Source organism: Chelonoidis abingdonii, chromosome 3 (assembly GCF_003597395.2).
Source record: "Chelonoidis abingdonii isolate Lonesome George chromosome 3, CheloAbing_2.0, whole genome shotgun sequence".
Taxonomy (NCBI): Eukaryota; Metazoa; Chordata; order Testudines; family Testudinidae; genus Chelonoidis; species Chelonoidis abingdonii.
The window spans coordinates 148,205,766-148,225,054 of NC_133771.1; the positions used below are offsets into that span (position 1 = coordinate 148,205,766).

Consider the following 19,289-nt stretch of genomic DNA (forward strand, 5'->3'; position numbering starts at 1 on the left):
TTCCCCCCCCCCGCCGCCGCCGCCGCCGCCTCCTGCCTCCCTCCTGGGGCCTAGCAACGGAAAAAGCCCCGCCCTGCGGGGGGCTGGCAATGGGGGCAGAGGGCGAGGAGAGCCCCAGCCCGCCACAAGGCTGTCTCTGACTGACGGGGAGGCCTGGACTCTTCCTATCCCCAAGGGTGAAGGGGAGGGTCTCGTCTCCCTGCGCCCCAGGCAGCTAGCATAGGGCTGGTGTCCCTGCCCACCTTCCCCACTGCCCTGACAGAAAGCCCCTCAGGGCGTGGGTGCAGGGAGTGAAGCATCCCTGTGCTGTGCTACCTGTACCTATTGGTAGGGTTACCACCTGGGTGGTATTTGACCAGGGTGGCCATTTTTTTATGGATTTGCCAGTTGCCAGAAAAATACTCTGCTGGGTTGTTGTTGTTTTTAAACCTAGGGCTAAAGAATTGGATTATTATCACAATACACTGGGATATCTAACGTTAAAAGTGTCTGTCTCCAGCTATTCCCACTTCTGCAGTTGAAGCGATAATAGATCAAAACTGTTGAAAATACAGCAGCTGCCTGCCTACCAACATGCAATTCTAGTACTATGAAACAGCTTTGAAATACACTCTTTCATCTCCTGATGCCGCGGCTGTCATACCCGCCCTTAACCCTGGGCCCTAACTCCCTCCCTACCCCTGAGATCCCCAAGCCTGGCCATGAGGAGCCACCTCCTGGCAGTCCAGCTCCTGTGGACCAGGATCCTGCCCTGTCCCTCTCCCCGACCCTGCTCCTGACCCCAGCCCTGCCCTTATTCCTGACCCCATCCCTATCCCCTCCACCTACGGTGATTTAAAAAAAAAACATGCAAGTGGCCCGTGCTTCTGTGGTTGAGTCGTGAGAGTGAAGGGACATGGGATGTTATCAATCTCACCTATGTGTTATCTGTCTACAGGGCTGGCCTTAGGGATGGGCCACCCAAGTAACCAACCAGGGTGCCAAGGTCAGGGGGATGCCATGCAGGAGTGCAGAGCTGCATGCTGCTGGTTGGCAGAGGAATGCCACAAACTCACAGAGGCAATGCATGGGGGTGGGGAGGAGGGGCCAGATTTTTCCTTACTTATTCCTCATGGAGGAACATGGGAGGGGGAGTAGTGATGGATAGATACTGCTCACACACACCCCAGCATTCCTCTGTGCCCCTCCCCCCAGGAGAACTGTGAGAGGGGGAGTGAAGAACAATACCAAGCAGTCTGTTCACCCAGGTACTTTCCCCACCTGTGCTGTGAGGCGAGCATCAGGAGCTGCTGCTCTCTGCCCTTCCCTTATGCAGCCCAGTTGGGGAAAGTGATGTGGCTGAAGGGAGCCCTGCATTCCCCCCTTACAGTCCCCTAGGGGAGCACGAAGGAGCAGTGTTTGAACAGGGAGCAAGCAGCAGGTCAATTTCCCGATGTGGGCACAGGAGGGAAGTGTAAAGGTTAGGGGCACAGGAGGGAGTGCAGGGGTTAGGAGTGAAGAGGACACAGTGCAGCACAAATGGTGGCAATTTACCATATATCACGACACTCTTCTCTGCTGCTGCTGGCAGCAGCACTGCCTTTAGAGCTAGGTGCCCAACCAGCAGCCACGACTTTCTAGCCACCGACCCAGTGCTTAATTTGTGCCAGAGTTTGCTGTGACTGAGCCCTGGCACCTTTCAATACCAATGAAGCACTAGTGGGAGGCAGGGGGCCTCTGGGAGGGAACCATGGGGGCCAAGGGCACCAAAATACAAGTTCACCCAAGGTACAATTTTCCTTCAGACCAACCCTGTCTTGCTAGATACTGTAAGTGGCTGTTGAAGGGGAGGGCCAGTTGCAGAGTTCTCTTGTCGGGGTTGTGGCAGGCTTGCCATATGAAGGATGTTGCTGTTTTTTTGCATTTCAAAAGGCGGTTACTCTAACCCACAGTGGAAATGAGGCTATAGAACCAGCTGGGCAGTGATGGTGGCAGGGATTTCCCAGCAGCACCTCTGAGCCTGACTTAGGGGCAGCACTTCTCAGGTTAATCTCAGCAAGTGGAAGGCCTCACCAGGGAGGAACCAGTGCTGAGTTTCACTGACTGAGGAAATGGGACTTACATTGGCATGGCCTCCGTACATCACAGATCTCCAGAGCCTGCAACTAGTCAGTCCATGGCAGAAGACAAAATGTGGGGCTCATTGGTAGGGCTGGCCACAGTATTGGGGGGAACCTGCTCTCCTCATGTTTGATTAACACAGGCACTGTAGCTGCCCCTCATGTATTTTTCCTGCTGATCATCTGATACCTGTCTTGAATGGGGACACAGATCTGGCCCAAGCATCTACCTTTACCTTGTATTTCCTGCAGGGGGCTCTGCAGAGCTGATGCTGTCTCCTGTCATTGTTCTCAGATAAAACCCTCTTTTCTTGCTTTGAAAAGCAGTACCACTAATGCTGTCATGTGAATGTCTTTCACTTCTTTCAGGTAATCTTGCACTATATGGATTGAACTGGTTTCGAGCTGGCATACCTGTAATTGGCTAGCCCTAGATTCAGAACTAACCAACATACCCATCTCTTGATGGCCATTTCAGTGGCCTCTCTTACAGGTTATTAATTAGTAGAACAAAAAAATTCCTGCTTTGCCTATAATTTTTTTCTCCCTCAGTTACATTTAACATTCTGACTACACCGTACCTTCTTATTTGACTCAGAAGCCCACCACGTTATTCCTAGCCACCCTAACCTAAATGCTAGTAAGGCAATTGAATTCCCTTTTCCTCTTCTGAGTTCCTATTTAACCTCTTAAGTAATTAAATTCTAATAATTTGCACTTCTATAGCATCTCCAGGTGCTTTCACAAATATTAATTAATTGGCCTTATGTACCTTTCGTTTTCTCTCCAATCATTGTATAGGGACCCTAGGCACCTAACATGATGTGCTAGACCTCTGTGGTTTTCTAGGGGCCTAAAAGTTAGCTGGTGAGATGCTGAGCATCAACACTTAAGTCCCTTTGTGGATCTACACTGTAGTAGCTGGAAGATCTGAGGCAGCTGACAGAGTGTTTACTAGGCCCCTTCAGATGGAAAAGCCTATAGAGATGTGCCTTAATGCTTGCCTCTCAGTCACTCACAGTACACCTGGCATACTAGTAAGTACTTTGTCAGAAAAATAGGTCAGTGTACCACAGCACTGGAGCGGGCGGAGGGGAAAATGATTACACAGTTCACAATGTCACAGAGCATTTTTTTCTACTCCATTAAAGACATTACACTATAAGAAAACAGAAATCTAAACCTGAGTTGGGGGCTTCATTATTCTAGAACACAAATCCATTGTAAGATACTCTCTGCCTCAAAGTTCAATTACTTGTGTAATATTTTAACAAACATGGAGTGACTGGGTCTGACTATTGTGCACAGTCAGGTTCATCTAGAAAGAGGATTACCATCAGGATTGTGTGTGTTACACTCACCTGAAATCTCCCAAAGCAGGGCATTTTATTTACAAGTTTGGTTCCTGGTGCTTGGGGGGATATCATAGTGATCTGGTGAACATCCATGTAGATTAAGATAGAGGACAAGAGATTGTGTGGATGGTGGACAGTTTCCATGGGGAAGGCAACTCCTGCATAATAATAGCAGTGAAAACCACCAGTTAGCAGTTTGGGGTTTTGCAGAGCAATGGTAGCCAATTAGAACATTCAATTGAAGCTGTCAAGTAAATAGGGTGGGAGAAGCAGGGAGCCAATGACCCACTGAGAAAGGCCCAAAGCCTGTGAGATGCAGAGTGCTCCTGTGCAGTTCTGAGTGTTGTCTGTTTACAGTAAGTGAAATGGGAGTTGGTTGAGGTCACTCATCTCTTTGGTCCCTCTTTCCTCAGTGTTTTCCCTCAATGTACCAGTAGGGGGGGTCCACATGCTGTTCTATAGCAAATGAGAGTAGTGTGTCTGTTGAAACAATCCTAAAAACACAGACAACACTTCTAGTCAATTGCTTTTTCATTTCTAACACCTTTTTGTTTGCAGTAACAGTTTAGTATTTTCCATCTTCAATTACTTAGCTTTCAACTGCAGTATGCTAGTCCACAGGATAGTATGTGTGTCCAAAATGCTGTTATAAGATAAATCCAGTGCGTATCAAACCACAAAATTCTAAAATGGAAAATGTGAAATTTTTGACATAGGTAAATTAGCTTGTTACAATAATTCTGGGGTATTAACTTGCAGAACTAGATTGCATTAGAAGTTGAACATTTATCAACACCATCATTATGCTTAGTGATAATCCTTTGGGCAAGCTACTGCCAAAATAATAACTCATTGTGGAGATAATGTATTTGTGGATAGTCTTAATATAGATTTATATTAAAAATAGTAATTATCAGGACATGGCCAACAACCATGTGATCATTTTGCTTATACGCTGTACTCCTTCCCTCTAGCCTGACTCTTGGCTTTTTAGAGTGTACCAGGAGCACACCATTTGTGTTTGCACAGTGTAGGTTGCTAACAGAACTTAACAAAAACAATCAATAATAAAATGGAACATTTACCTCGATTGAATAAATGTAAGGGAGGAATGGGGCTTTGCAGTGCCTTTGTCAAGAACTATAATACAGAAAAAAGTGAATAGAAATTGCAGAAAATTCACATGGAATAAATAATACAACTGCAGAATACCAGATACAGTTTTTCCATGAAAACATAAATCATGGGAATAAAGCTTTATTGCTTCATACTTCCCAGAACTCTCAAGAAGAATGCCCAGCTTTAAGGAATTAATGCTTAAATTATGTAATATTCTGAAGTATGACAATATTTAGATTGTTTTTGTAGCTCATTACATTGTATTTGCATTCAGTAATCAAATGCTCCTATTTGGTATTTGATCACATACCAAAGAAAAAAAGTATTAATTATGGCTGTAGTACATAAATTAAATTGGTCAGGATGATAGGACATTCTTTAGTATTTTCTCTCAGAATAAAAATGAGATGGAAACAAAATTACCTGTGAGATCACCTAGCTATTCTCTCTTGGGAGCTGCAGGATTATACTCTACAGTATTATTATTTTTAATAGTGCTTCAGTCATTTAAAGACTAAGAATGTGACTTTGAAATAATATTAGTAACTATCGCTAAAATATATTTACATAATACAGACAACATATTATGTAGGACTGAATGAGAGTGAACTAAAGAATCATCCATTAATCCACATCCAGCTCACGGTAACTTTGAACAAAGTAATTACCATCATAAAAATATAAGACAGGCCCTATTGGGTCAGACCAACAGTCCATCTAGCCAAGTATCCAGTCTTCTGATAGTGGCCAGTGCCAGATGCTTTGGAAGGAATGAACAGAACAGGGCAATTTTGAGTGATCTATCCCAGTCATCTAATCTTAGCTTCTGGCAATCAGAGGTTTAGGGACACCCAGAGCATGGGATTGTGTCCCTAACCATCATGGCTAATAGTCATAGATGCACCTATCCTCAAACTTAACTAAATTCTTTTTTGAAAGTAGTTATACTTTTGGCCTTCACAACATCCCCTGGCAATGAATTCCATAGGTTGACTGCGTTGTGTGAAGTATTTCCTTTTGTTTATTTTAAACTTAATGCCTATTAAGTTCAGAGGGTGACCTTGGTTCTTATGTTATTTGAAGGGATACATAACAATTTCCTGTTCCCTTTCTCCACACCATTCATGATTTTATAGACCTTGATCACATTCCCCTTTTAGAGAAGGGATGACGAAGGAACAAGCCCAGTTTCTCATTTCTCTTTGTATGGAAGCTGTTCCATACCCCTAACCATTTTTTTCCCCTCCCCTGTCCCATTTGCAAACAATATTTTTGATATGGGGCAACCAGAACGGTATGCAGTGTTCAAGGTGCGTGAGTACCATGAATTTAGTGTCATATTTTCTCTTACCTGTCCCTTTCATTATATTGTTAGCTTTTTTGACTGCTGCTGCATACTGAGCAGATATTTTCAGAGAACTATCCACGACTCCAAAAATCTCATTCTTGAGTAGTAACAGGTAATTTAGGACCCATCAGTTTGTATGCGTAGTTAGCATTATTTTTTCCAGTATGTATTACTTTGCACTTAGCAACACTGAATTTCCTCTGCTATTTTGTCACCCAGTTTTGTGAGATCCCTTTGTAACTCTTCACTGTCAGTTTTGGACTTAACAATGTTGAGTAATTTTGTATTGCCTGTAAACTTTGCCACTTCATTCACCCCCTTTTTCAGATCATTTATTAATATGTTGAATAGCACAGGCACCACAAGGATCCTGCTATTTACAACTTTTTCCATTCTGAAAGCTTAGTATTTATTCCTATTCTTTGTTTCCTATTATTCAGCTAGTTACTGATCCATGGGAGGACCTTCAATCTTACCCCATGACTGCTTACTTTGCATAAGAGCCTTTAGTGAAGGATCTTGTCAAAGGCTTTCTGAAAGTCCAAGTACAATATATGAACTGGATCACCTTTGTCACCCCCAAAAACAAGACTCAAGGCACCCCCACAATGGCCTGCCTAGAGCAGTAACTCAATCTTCAAGTTGTCTGTTTGGCAGGTGAAAATGGGGGCATCCCTAGAAGAATTGCTAGAGTTTTACTAGGGGTTTTCCTCTGGCCTTTGGGAAAACTCCTCAGAAGAAACTAATTCTATTAGCCCTCGGGAGAACATGAATACAGCCCTCCACTCAAAAGGAGTGACACTCAGATAGTAATCTTTGAAAAACAAAAGTAACTTTTATTTGACACGTCTTAATATAGTACATCTAAAGCATCATAAATTCTTTCAAAAGGCATACATTAAAAAGACAAAGTAAATTTCCTTAGCACATATACACATTAGAGTACCTTAACACTGTACTATTATACAATGGGAAATAGTTAAATTCCACATGTGATCATCAGTCACATGCAGGATGCTGACAGCAAGTTCTTATTTAAACACACATACCCTTATGTTGGAGTCATCATACTTACTTCTCTGTAGTCTTCTGTCCCTCTGGTCAATAAGTGCTTCTACTCTAACTACTTTGTCTTTATTTTTATTTCTTCAGGGATTTCAGCTCTTATTGTTCAGCTTTTGATGATTTTCACAATGTTGGTTTAGTTTGCTTATTCATGTTATCACCATGACAACAGCAACTGCTCCCCACAGTCTGTCAGCTCTTGCCTGACCTACAGCTTTTTAACCTATTGGTTCTTTCTTCAATCTTTATTATTAACATACCCATCCTCCAATCACCTTTAAGATTCCCCTGAACAGACCAATCACAGATTCTAAACTCATATGTCAATCAAAGCAGGATCTGATTGGAAACCTGAGCCATGCTCAACTGACCACTCCCTCCAGATTTTGCTAGGGCCTTTATCTCACCTCAGCCTGCCTATTTGGTATTGGCCAAATTGCTCCAAGACCATCGTTTTAGTTTCTCTGGCTGTGATTTCCCGCATCTTCCATCTTGTTATCCCTGGCTGAAATCGCTCAAGACCCTTTTTATTAATTACTAAACCCTTATAACTATAAACAATTACATATTTATATGCATCTCAACATTATGATTCACATTCCATTTTTACTCATTTAAAAAAAGTTTAATTTCAATCTTTCCCTTGCTTCAGCTAGTAGTAGCAGGGCAATGGTCTTAATGCTGTATTCCTGACACAGGATAGAGCGGGTGGAAAATCACTTGTATCATGTTGACATTTTCAAAGAATTCTGATAGATTGGTGAAGCATGATTTCCCTTTACAAAAGCAGACCTTAGCATGTTGGCATTGTAAAAACAAGTTCTTCCCTTTTCCAGAATGTAACATATCCACTATGATCACACCATTGTTTATTGGTAGAGGTCTGGGGAAGAAAAGTGGCATTACCATTTCAAGCTTTGCCTATGAAATTAGTGGTGCCATGTGCTAGTAGCAACTTGGGTGACACATTCCCCATAGCCACTAATTGGTCCTGGGTTTCCTCAGAAACAGAGAGACTCATGGCCATAGGCCTCTAATGGCCAACCCCAGCCAACTCTAGGGGGGTGGTGTCAAGAATACACTTTGATATTTAGGAACATGAGAAAGATTTTGCCCTCACAATTGGTTTAAATTCTCAAGAAATGAGTAGCAACTCTTCCTACTCTGATGCCCCCCCACTAAAAAATTAAGACTATCCTGAACATTTCTAGGTCTTCAAAATCTGTGAAGAAAGCCTCTAAAGTTGGCATTGGCTCTACCTGTCCTGTGGATCAGGGACTTCTGTGTCTAGACCTATCCAATCCATCCAGCACCTTACACAAGCATCAAGGTCGTAGATTTTCAAAAGAGCCTAAGGGAGTTAAGCACCTATCTTCCTTAGGATCCTCTGAAAATCTTAGCCTGAATTCACCTTTTAAAAAAGCAGCACAAAAGTATACCAATATGGCTGTGTACTTATATATTTATTCATTTTAGCATTTAATTGTCTTTTTATAGTAGGTTTGATTTGATTAGTCTCTGTTTCTGTAGCTATTTTGATATGATTGAGTCATCAGCTTCCCTGACCATAAATGACAGCTGCATGTTGATTGCTGTATTTACTTGGCAGTTTGTTAGACAATTTGTTCTTTATGACATAAACCTTGTAAACTATGGCACTGCAATGCACAGCAGGAATATTTCTTATTACTGTTGGGCTGAATTTAGAATCGTTAAGGGTGCATTAATAAATCAGTCATATCTAGCTGATGTATGTGCCTTCCTCAATAGAGTACATTATTCTAGATCTCTGATTCTTAACCTAATTACCATTGTGTGCCACATATGCGGCCCACAATGTGTTATGTGGGATGCATCCAATACTACTTGTATGGCTCTAAGGATGCCACATGGGCTGCAGCTGTGTGCTGACTGGGCCACAGGTTGACAACCAGCGTTCCATATGAATGCCAAAAGTGAAGTATTCCAGAGCAACAGCAGCACAGCCTTCGCAATTCATAGAAAAGATAATGGGCCAAATTCTGCTGTCAGCTAGACATGGGCAACTCCCAGTGTAGCCAGGAGGATTTACATGTGCATAACCTGAGGGCAGTATTTGGGAAAATGCATTGTGGATTAGTACATACAAGATTTATTGCTGAAGACTTGGGTTAGGTCTTAAATTAGTTTGGTAGTTTCATGCTAGTCCTCCAATGCCAACCTCAAAAACAGTAACATAATTTGGAGTGATTCTGCAATACTGTCAAGTATCAGGGGGTAACCGTGCTAGTCTGTATCCACAAAAACAAGGAGTCCAGTGGCACCTTAAAGACTGAAGATCCATGCTTCTGAAGTGAGGTTTTTTTACCCACGAAAGTTTATGCCCAAATAAATCTGTTAGTCTTTAAGGTGCCACCAGACTCCTTTTTGTTTCTGCAATAACAGCAGCCTGCTCAGGAGAAATGGAGATTGCAGTAGGCCAGCTATTCCAATCCAACAGAAGAAACATTTGGAGACATGCAGATAGCATTTCCCAGCTCCTGCCTGCTTTGTCAGATTCATTCAATGCTTGTTACCTTTCCACTGTTTTGCAATGTGCAAAAATATGTTTATAGTTAATAAAATTGAGCCAATCACTTCAGAAACACCCCCCCCCCCGAGACAATGAAAAATACCCAAAATACTACTTTTCTATCAGTCCATAGGCCTTGGCATTCCTACTTCTCCCCATAGCACACATGAAACTTTTCTAAACTACTGCAATCTTTCTTTTAAGGTCACAAATACACCTGTTCCTTGAGATCCTTGAAATACTTTTTTTAAATATTAGAAAAAATTGCTCATTTAAAAAATATTTTTACTGCAATCATTCCCATTCCAAGACATGTGGTGGCACTTTGTCTTTTCAACGCAAAATAGACTTAGATTGAACTTTCTGATGCGATGCTGAACCCAATATTGTCCCAGTCCTACTCGTGAGTAAATCACTTTCAGTTAGGGTGACCAGACAGCAAGTGTGAAAAATCGGGACAGGGAAAAAGCTCCAAATATCCCTATAAATCTGGACATCTGGTCACCCTACTTTCAGTACCAATACACTGTTGCTGACAACGACTTCCAGCAGTAGGGTTAGACTCTGCTCCTACAAATGCTTGTGCATGTTACTGTGCTTTATTTTAAACATGCAAGCAATTCCATTCACTTCAGTTAAATATACATGCATAAATGTTTGCAGCATCAGGGACTTAACTTCCAAGCATAGATGGAGTTTTGTGAACAAATGGATGGTCATCAATTATTGTATACTTGTCTCTTTCTGCAGTTGATCCACTAGGTTGAAGTGAATGATTCTTATGTGTATATTTGAAAAAAGCAGCCAGAGGACTTTGAAGCCTAGCACAGATTTATAATAATCTCTCATACAGATTAGACAGACATTACATGCTGACCTTTTACATGATTAGTTTTATAATTGACTTTTGGTCTTCTGTCCCATTCCTGTCTCAGAACCACGTGGTATAACTTTCTTTGGAGGGCAGAAATAAACTTAGTCAATATTACTATAATTTCTTAGTCGTCAGCCAAGAGGTTTAACTACTTTATTGCTGACTCATTTCCTGGAGATAATTACGAGGTGAAAATCATCTCCCATCATTGCAGGCATGAGTCAAGTATGTTACAGGGCATTATTATTATTTATTTTTTCCACACAATATTCCTGACAGTAAGAGTTTTAGTAACGTTGATTGTGTGGGTATAAGCCTTTTTTAAAAGTCTGATTTTCCTATTTTGGGGAGTAATGTTAAATATTTAGAAATGTACCCACAAGTAAAGTGGTAAAATGTTGGGTTTCTTGGTTGATCCACTCTAGATCAGGTGCTAGAACTCCATAATGAAGAAAAGTAGTTACTGCTGACTCATGCTGGCTGCTGGCCCCTATAAGCTCCAAGCAGAATGTCTCCTTGGCAGAGGAACAAGAACAGTAGTTCTCAACCTTTTTCATATGGTTAGACCGTTAATTAAAATGGAAAACAATTCAGGACTCTCATTCAGCCATAAAGAAAGGGAGGATGGTCACACTCCTTTTGGACCTGTTTGCAACCATGCTGAAGGTTGTGACTGGGAAAATGGCAATTTTAGGGACACTCTAGGAATAGCCAATTTAGGCTGAGATTTATATTGTTATAATCTATAAAGCCAAACTATATACATGTGTAGACTCACTCCAACAAGAAGTGGAAAATTTACCTGTTTGTACCACAATTTTACATTTATGGGAGGTCACCAAATTCACCTGTGGCTCTAACATCTAGTCAGACCATTACAGGGTCTAGCAGAAGAAAGTGGTACTGGTGATGCAGAAGGGGGGACTGCTAGTCAGTACTGAACTTAACACTCTAGCTTGATAACTGACTTTCAGAGGGCTTGTAAAATACAGGTGCTGACCACTTCTAGTGAATATACCTTCCATGATATATTCTACAATAGTATAGGCATCTGTCCTGGTTCAAATTCTATTCTTCTTACCTAAGCTACCCCTAGTTTCAGTTGGACTTGGTATTCCAGAATGTATGGTCAAACAACTGTTTTTTCACCAGAGTGGAAAGCATAGAACAGCATATCTACCTTGAGCAATCATGGGTAGGCAACACTGAGGCATATGGGTTGCTGAATAAGCACAAGATGCCAGCTGATAACTTCTGAGAATTGAGACTTAATTCCAGATCTGCCATGGACTTGCTCTCCATCCCTGAGGAAGCCATTTAGGCCCAGATCCTCAAAGGGATTAAAATCAATGTTAGGTGCCTAAACACCTTTAAGGATCTAGGCCTTAACTGTTTTTATTGTCCCCATTTTCATACACAGGAAAACTACTCTGGCCCATAGTGATATTATCTTAATTACGTTTTGCAAAGCCTTTTCGACTTAGAGGAAGCATAGTTAAACTATCATCTATTATGTGTAAACATTTCAAAATAAAAAAATACAGGAACTCAAGTCTCATATATACACACACATATATACATATATATGTATACACACACACACGATGAAAAATTAATTAATCCTGTACCACTGAAATTAATGGCTAGAAATAAGTGAAATACTTCTTCATACATTTGATAACTTGTAGGAATTCACAGGAAAGGCAGGTATGCCCTTAACTATTGTGGCTAAGTAATTTTATGACCAATAACACTGGTAATTACATATAGCAGGATGTAAGTATTCCAGACTCATAACTGAAGATGTGAACAGATCATCACAGAGATTCAACAAGTCTTCCCTGAGATGTAGGTTATTATAAAAGAGGTTAGGGGCATGAGAGAGATTTTCACCACATGAACCACAGGCAAGATACAAAACATGATAGATTGCTGCTCTGAATTGGTATAGCAAGTCTGTCTGCCTAAACAGTGCTCCTAATAAATAATATATGAAACAAAGCAGTGATTATTTAACTAATAAGGCTGAACCTGCATGAAACTATATACATCATATCAGTGAATTCAAAGTAGTCATTCTTCAAAAGATTTATTTACATTCATTCATGTTATTCTGTGGAATTTAAACTGCCACATCAATCTTTTATTATCTGTATTACACAATAGCACCCTGAGGTCCAGATGCTGTTCCTATAGGAGACAGACCCTGCCCCAAGGAGCTTATCACTTAATTAGTATCAAGGTAATTTTAAAATCTTGCCATTTTATATGACAATACTATATCAATTAAGTGCTGCAATAATATGTAAAATGCAAAGGAGATACTCCACAATTTTTCTGCATCACACAATTTTAAATATTTTAGTATGATAATCTGTGGATCTGGTATGAACTTGAGATGTATTCAGTGCAACTGGCAGAAATAGGGAAATTCATTATGCTGCTCTTATAGGACTGCTGCTGCAAGCCTTGCAACATAGAATTGCAACTGAAGTCAATGGGAATGTCCTGGCCAAAGGAATGTTTTGAGTTTGCTATGCTATCTGATTTTCTATAGGCTCTGCTGAATTAATTATCTTTCTGTGGAGTATTTTGGTGACTTATTGATCTCTTGATATGAAATGACACCAAACCTATGTAGTTCTGTTTCCTTTATGTGATTTCTAGCTTCGCTTTTATAAAATCTGAAAAAATGAAAGTGATTTTAGGCTTGATTATACATGTATGCATGATGGGGCATGGGGATTAAAGTTTTAAGAAGTCAAGATACTTTTCGGAAAACAAAACTTCCAACACCCTATTTTTAGGTCTTTTTTACACATAATAAGGTAGTAAATAAAGACTTCAACCCTTTTTTTTCCTTTCTCCTTTTCAGATCACCTTAAGGTGCATCTTACGGCTAGAACGGCTAAAAGCATTAAAACTGCTGACAATGTAGTAGTATATAGCTGTAATCTTATCTCCATCTTTAGAGATGGGAACATATCTCAGTGCAAATTTAAGGCACTATATGCATAACCATATAAATAAAGCCAACATGTGCCTACCAAATTGATTATTTAAAGTTTACATGCTTATAAGATTTATGAAAATATATTTTGCAGTCATAAAATTAAGTGTTCTTTTTCACTGTTGTGAGGTAAAAAGATGGTCCAATAGCACCAATTTACACTTTTGAATTACATAATTTGATGCTCCTCTCCCTTGCAACACGTATACTTTCCTCTAAGGAAAACTACAAGAAGAAACTGAATTAAAGTATGTATTTCACTACACTTTCAAGGAGTTATTTTTAGTTCTCTAAATTCCTTCAGGAATTTAAAGTTATACTAATCCATAGCACAAAAGTTTACTGAATATATAAAGTATGCATCTATATGCAGTCCTGAACCAGTGTCACAATAGCCTTTCTGTTCTAAGGAACTAGCAAAAGGCTTATAGTCATATTTCCAAAGCAACCAGGGCTAGCATTTGTTTCTAGCCCAGGTATTAATTCAGACATACCTAGTAGCTACTATCACAAACAGTGCAGCTGGAATCTAAGGCTTTACCATCTTAAAAAACCCTCTGATTTCAGCTTTCAAATGGCATTAAACTATGTTGCTGTTTGGGATACTGATTGCTAAAAATCCCATCAGAATTTTGGGAGTGGGGAAGCAAGATATTAAAGCATGGGAATCAGTTAGAATCATTTTTTCAATACCTTTAAGCCTCTCAATAGTTCAAAAATGCTTCAATCCAAGGCACTTACCATGGCTCAACAGAATGAAGAGGAGAAATGTCTGAACAACAAGGTCTTGATATTTTTCTTCAATTTATTTCACATTGGAATTTAGTTCCTTCCTCTGGGTTCTACACAAGCTGCTATTTTGACTAGGCTTCAAATGACTTCTTGCATTTTATTGAAAGAGAGAACAATAGCAGAGGGATTAGCTTTCTTTAATACACTTTTTAACAGTTAACATTTAAAACCAGTTAAAGCCACAATTGTAATGAATTATGTGACTAAGGCCAAGGAATATTTTGGCAGAGCAAGCAGAAATGCTTTCAGGCCCTGTTCTAAGCACTGGTCATGGACCAGTGGTCAAAAAGATATTTAAGCCTACGGCATCCATTTGCACGGACCTTCATTAGGAATCTCCTCCACAAATCAAAATGCCATTTCAAACTTTTCCCTGCCTTTATGTGCTTCTTGACACATCAGTATATAGATAGATACATTTTATCTTTACGTGATCCTGCTATGATCCTTTGTGATGTGCATGGCTATTGTGGCACTAAAGTACAGGATCATTTTGCTAAGAGCCTCTCTCTCTTCAGGTAATAGATTCCACTCTTTCATGCAACATGACTCCCTGCTATCAGAGGAGGGCCCTGCTCTATATGAATAAAACAGCTTGACACCAAATATTTTCAAACAATTCAGGCATGTGAAATTCTGAGAATTATGGTTAGAATTATTTGAAACAAACTAGAAAAACAATTGATATAATATACAGGTACATTTCATATTTTGTGAAATGCAGATTTTTTTTTTCAGAATAAACCCTACAGTGATATATGTTATACCAATAAAATAAAAATCAGCAGGATCTTATTAAAGAGGATAAGGCAAAATGCCACACTGTGAATACAGAAAGAATCATAGTAAGCAGTCAATTATAGCTAGAACATTCCATTCAATTTCTCACACACTCTCTCTCTCTCCTCCCCCCCCCCCCGGCTTATCATCAGTTACCAGCCTTCGAGTTGCTCGTGCCAAGCCACTGGCCTGGACAGGAGGAGGGAGCAGGGCCTTGTGAGGCACGCATCTGATGCTCCTGGAAGTTGGTCTGCAGAATCAGACCCCAAAGTCCTCAGTCTTCAGGGTCTGTTCTTACAGGGATCCATCCTCATGTATTTGCCTTGTCATGCTGTTCTTATGTTTGAGGTGGTAATCAATCACGCAGATGGCACAGCAGTGATGGAATGACAGTATGTTGTTATCTGGTTCTTTGCCCTTCTGTCCTTTGGGCAAGTATGCCTTCAGGGTTATCAGGCTATCTTGTCCACTGTATTCTTCAGCCAAACAGTCTTATTTTAAGGCTGACACTTCAACCTTTAATCTTTCATTCCTCATTTAATTATACATAGGATATCACACTCCAACATATATCCTGTCACATTTCCATTTTATCACCTACCCATCCTTTAATATACCATTCTAAAATCACTGGGACACGGCAGACTTCAATAAGTCTATTCATCACAAATCTTATTCTGGAGTTTAGGAAAACAAAGTTGTACCAGCCATAAAGGACAGCCATTATCTTGTTACTTTTAGAACAAACTCTTTGTTTCTGGATGTTTTTTCTACAATTAGCACAGGCCTTGCAAACTGGCAGGCCTGTTTCAATTAGCACAAACTCAGCAGGTTGAGAAGGCAGGCTGAGAGACACATTTCTCTCTAATGGTCAGGCCAAATCCAAGGTCTGTTCTGGAATCATTCTTTCTTACATTTTCCACAACATAAATGTATTAATTATTACTTGTAATTAAACACAAGAGATGCAAAGCATTCTCTTTCACAATTCTTCTTCCCACCTTGTTCCCCTGCTCAGAGCAATTCTGTGGGTCCCCTGAAATAACCTCCCACTTTGATCTACTTTACTTCTCCCATAGCACAACCATTATCCTAAGTACATGGATTTTCTTTCTAAGCCCATCGATACTGCTCCTTAGTCATCTGCAGAGGACACTATTGAAAACACAGATATATTTTCTCCCCAGTAACTGAGCATGCTAAACCCAGTCTGGTCAGGAATAAAGACAGACTTCCACATGAAGCTGGTTCTCCTCCATGGCAAAGGATCAGAACTAGGTGCCTGGATCAGCATTCAACTTTCATTCCAAAAGACGACTTGTTTTACAAGACAGACAATATTATATTTCAAGCCCTCTGTGCAGAAATATTGTTTAACTTGTCAATAGAATGCCTATCAATAGTCTCATCTCATTACATCTTGAAGAGCATACTCAAGAGATGACAAATCATTTTTAATTGCTGTTTGGATTAAGAAACTATTGCAAACTGAAGATTTCGGATATGACCGTCCCATGACTATAGCCCTCTCTCTTCTTTGCCACACAATTACAGCCAGGTTTGTGTTGGATGCATCTCCTGTTTCTGTCCTTATTAACTCAATTACATCATCACTAACCCGTAACCCTGGTATCATGTTGTAGAACAGCTGCTAAGTAAGGCCCACATATGCCAGAATATATACAAAAGCACCAACTACTGTGCTGCCTTAGAAGTGCTGGAAGGACACTACATTGGTACGGAACAAGGACTTCTTTATAAATATACAATCCCTCCACATGGACTCTGGGTAAAAAAAAATTAAAAAAGAACACTTAGTTGTTGCATTTACTCTAATATTAATGTTAAACAGACCAATATAATCATTATAGCATTGCCCTATGGCAGTCAGCAACAGATCATTGCAACAATGGGCTAGGGCATGAGATTAAAGCGAAGCTATAGGCACTTCAGTTTTGATGTCCAAGTTGACTGCTTTGGGATCTCACTTTACAAAGGCAGGCATCACTCTCCCCATTTTACATAAGGGGACAAAGAGGTGCCCAAGGTTAGAGTTAATGGCAGAGCCAGAAACAGAACTCAAACCTCCTAATTCCCAATCCTCTGCTCCAAACACTATACCATGTACCGACTCCTGAAGTGTGTAAACAAATAGCATTAAGAGTGACACTAAATTATTTTTTCCAATTCACTGCTCACATATTTTAGTGTTTTCAATAACACAGGTAAGTCAGTCACTCTATAATGACAATCTCCCCTTTATTCTTTAGCATCTTGATTTAGTGCAGATATCTTGCTGCAACAAGAACCAGGCATTTGATGCCCGAGGAAAAAAACGCACAGGAGGAGTTACAATATTAACTCTTGCTGGATGGCTGCATCAGCAAGAACATTCAGTTATCACCTATTACTGCTACAGCAGAAACTAAATTCCTCCTGTTATATGCTAACTCAGCAACAGTGATCACTTAGATATTATAAGAATCTATATTTACAAGAGTCATTCCAGGATTTAGTTAATGCTGTAGGATGGAACGGAGAGTACATGAAACAGACCTTCTGGCAGTTTCAGCATTTAAATATTGCAAAAGATTGTTCGCAGATTATCTCCAGTAGCAGGGACTGCAGTAGTAGGGCAGGAATAATGGCCCAGCCACTGCTTCCTACCATCCCTCCTGGAGAATCAAGACACGCTTCTCCATTAGCAGAGACTGAAGCAGCACAACTTCCCAGTATCTGAGCTACCCAAGCCTATACTTAACAGATATGCTGCTGTCTTGTACCTAGACACTTACAGGAACACTCCTTGACACCTCCCACTCCCTACCAGCCTCAACACCAAATGGACAGGGGAAATAGGAAAGAGTTGGTTAATGAGGGAGAATAGTAGCTGAGGAGAGTGTAAACAAGTACTTTGACTAGGAATAAAATTTTAGTGGGTTGTGCTTATATACATATAATAAACACACATTTTAACAATTATATAAAGGGCATAGGTTGTGGGGAAGAGAGAATTTTCATGGCTTATACAATGTTCAAAGGTCTGGTGGAAAAATTTTAGATGCAAATAAGATAGCAAAGACTATATGCATGTGGATGGATGGCAGGGTATGTAGAAGAGTGATCAACATCTTCTGAATTTTGAAATTTCAGTTTTTAAAAATTACTATGAATATTCCCCTCTCCCCACCACATCACTCTATATAATGCAGAGCATACATTAAAACAAGAAACACATATAACTAACCTGAGTACCCATATTATTCTACTGTTGTTTTCCACTCTCCCATTTTTCCTCACCCCTTTGTTCGTAACTATTATTGTATCATGTCAATTTTAGACTATGTTCCTTACGCCAGGGAGAAGGAAAATAGATCTTATATTTGTAAAGGGTCTAAACATTTTGGGGCACTGTGAAAGAGTTAATCATAATAATTAAGTATTTTGACACCCAAATCCAAATTGCACAAGTATTTGGTCTCATACTATTTAAAATATAATAAATATACAGTAGAGTAGCAACAAAGACAGTACATTTTATGCCATATTTCCAAGAGCAACAACAGTTGCCATTATGCTGCTAGAGAAGATGCAACATTTGATTTCAATCCCATGCATACAGAACAACCTGTTAACTGCCATGCCTACACATGGTTTAAACAGGTTTTTTCCCTGTGTAGACAGGCTGTTGCATCTATGCAACTTTAATCTTCTGATTTGTGCAGGGGACAACATAATCTTTACTGATGGAATTCTAAAATTTTGAGCCCATTTCTTATTATTTGCATCACAATATAGTCACTGAAACAAATAATTTGTTTAAAAACCAGCAGGTTTAGATTTAGAAGTTTATGTTCCTGTTATTTTCCAAGACTTCATCATAGAGCCAGCTTTGACTAAATTCTTTAGAGTGTTCCATAGCTTCAAAAAGGCGTCTGTACTCTTCTGGGTACAAATTGCCTGTTATAATGTTTTCCGGTATTTCTAGCTCCCTTAACATTTTACTCCCACTGTCTGGACTCCATGAGCTGAAACACAAGACATTACAAAAAAAAGTCACGTTTTAGCATTTCTTTCAGTTAAAAAGAAAACAACAGTAAGATGCAACACTGGGCACAATTCTCTCTCGATTTCAGGCTGTCAAGAATTCTCTTCTGTGACACCAATTGTTTTCTGTGAATGCTGATGATAGAGACCTCTGTCCATTAGATTCATGAGTTTAATCACAAACTTTTCAGATGGTGAATTTTCCCCTCTATTCATTGTACAACTGAAATAATACAGAACCTAGGGCAT

The 19,289-nt window shown here is 40.0% G+C and overlaps 1 protein-coding gene across 1 annotated transcript in view; it reads right to left on the minus strand.

Moving 5' to 3' along the window:
• Positions 1-6,734: 6,734 nt before the first annotated feature.
• Positions 6,735-19,289, minus strand: part of TFB2M (transcription factor B2, mitochondrial) — a 29,571-nt gene continuing 17,016 nt past the window's right edge. The window contains exon 8 of the mRNA XM_032801061.2: positions 6,735-19,021. Within this exon, the coding sequence (XP_032656952.1) occupies positions 18,835-19,021 (187 nt within the window). The 3' untranslated portion in view covers positions 6,735-18,834. The remainder of the gene's footprint in view (positions 19,022-19,289) is intronic.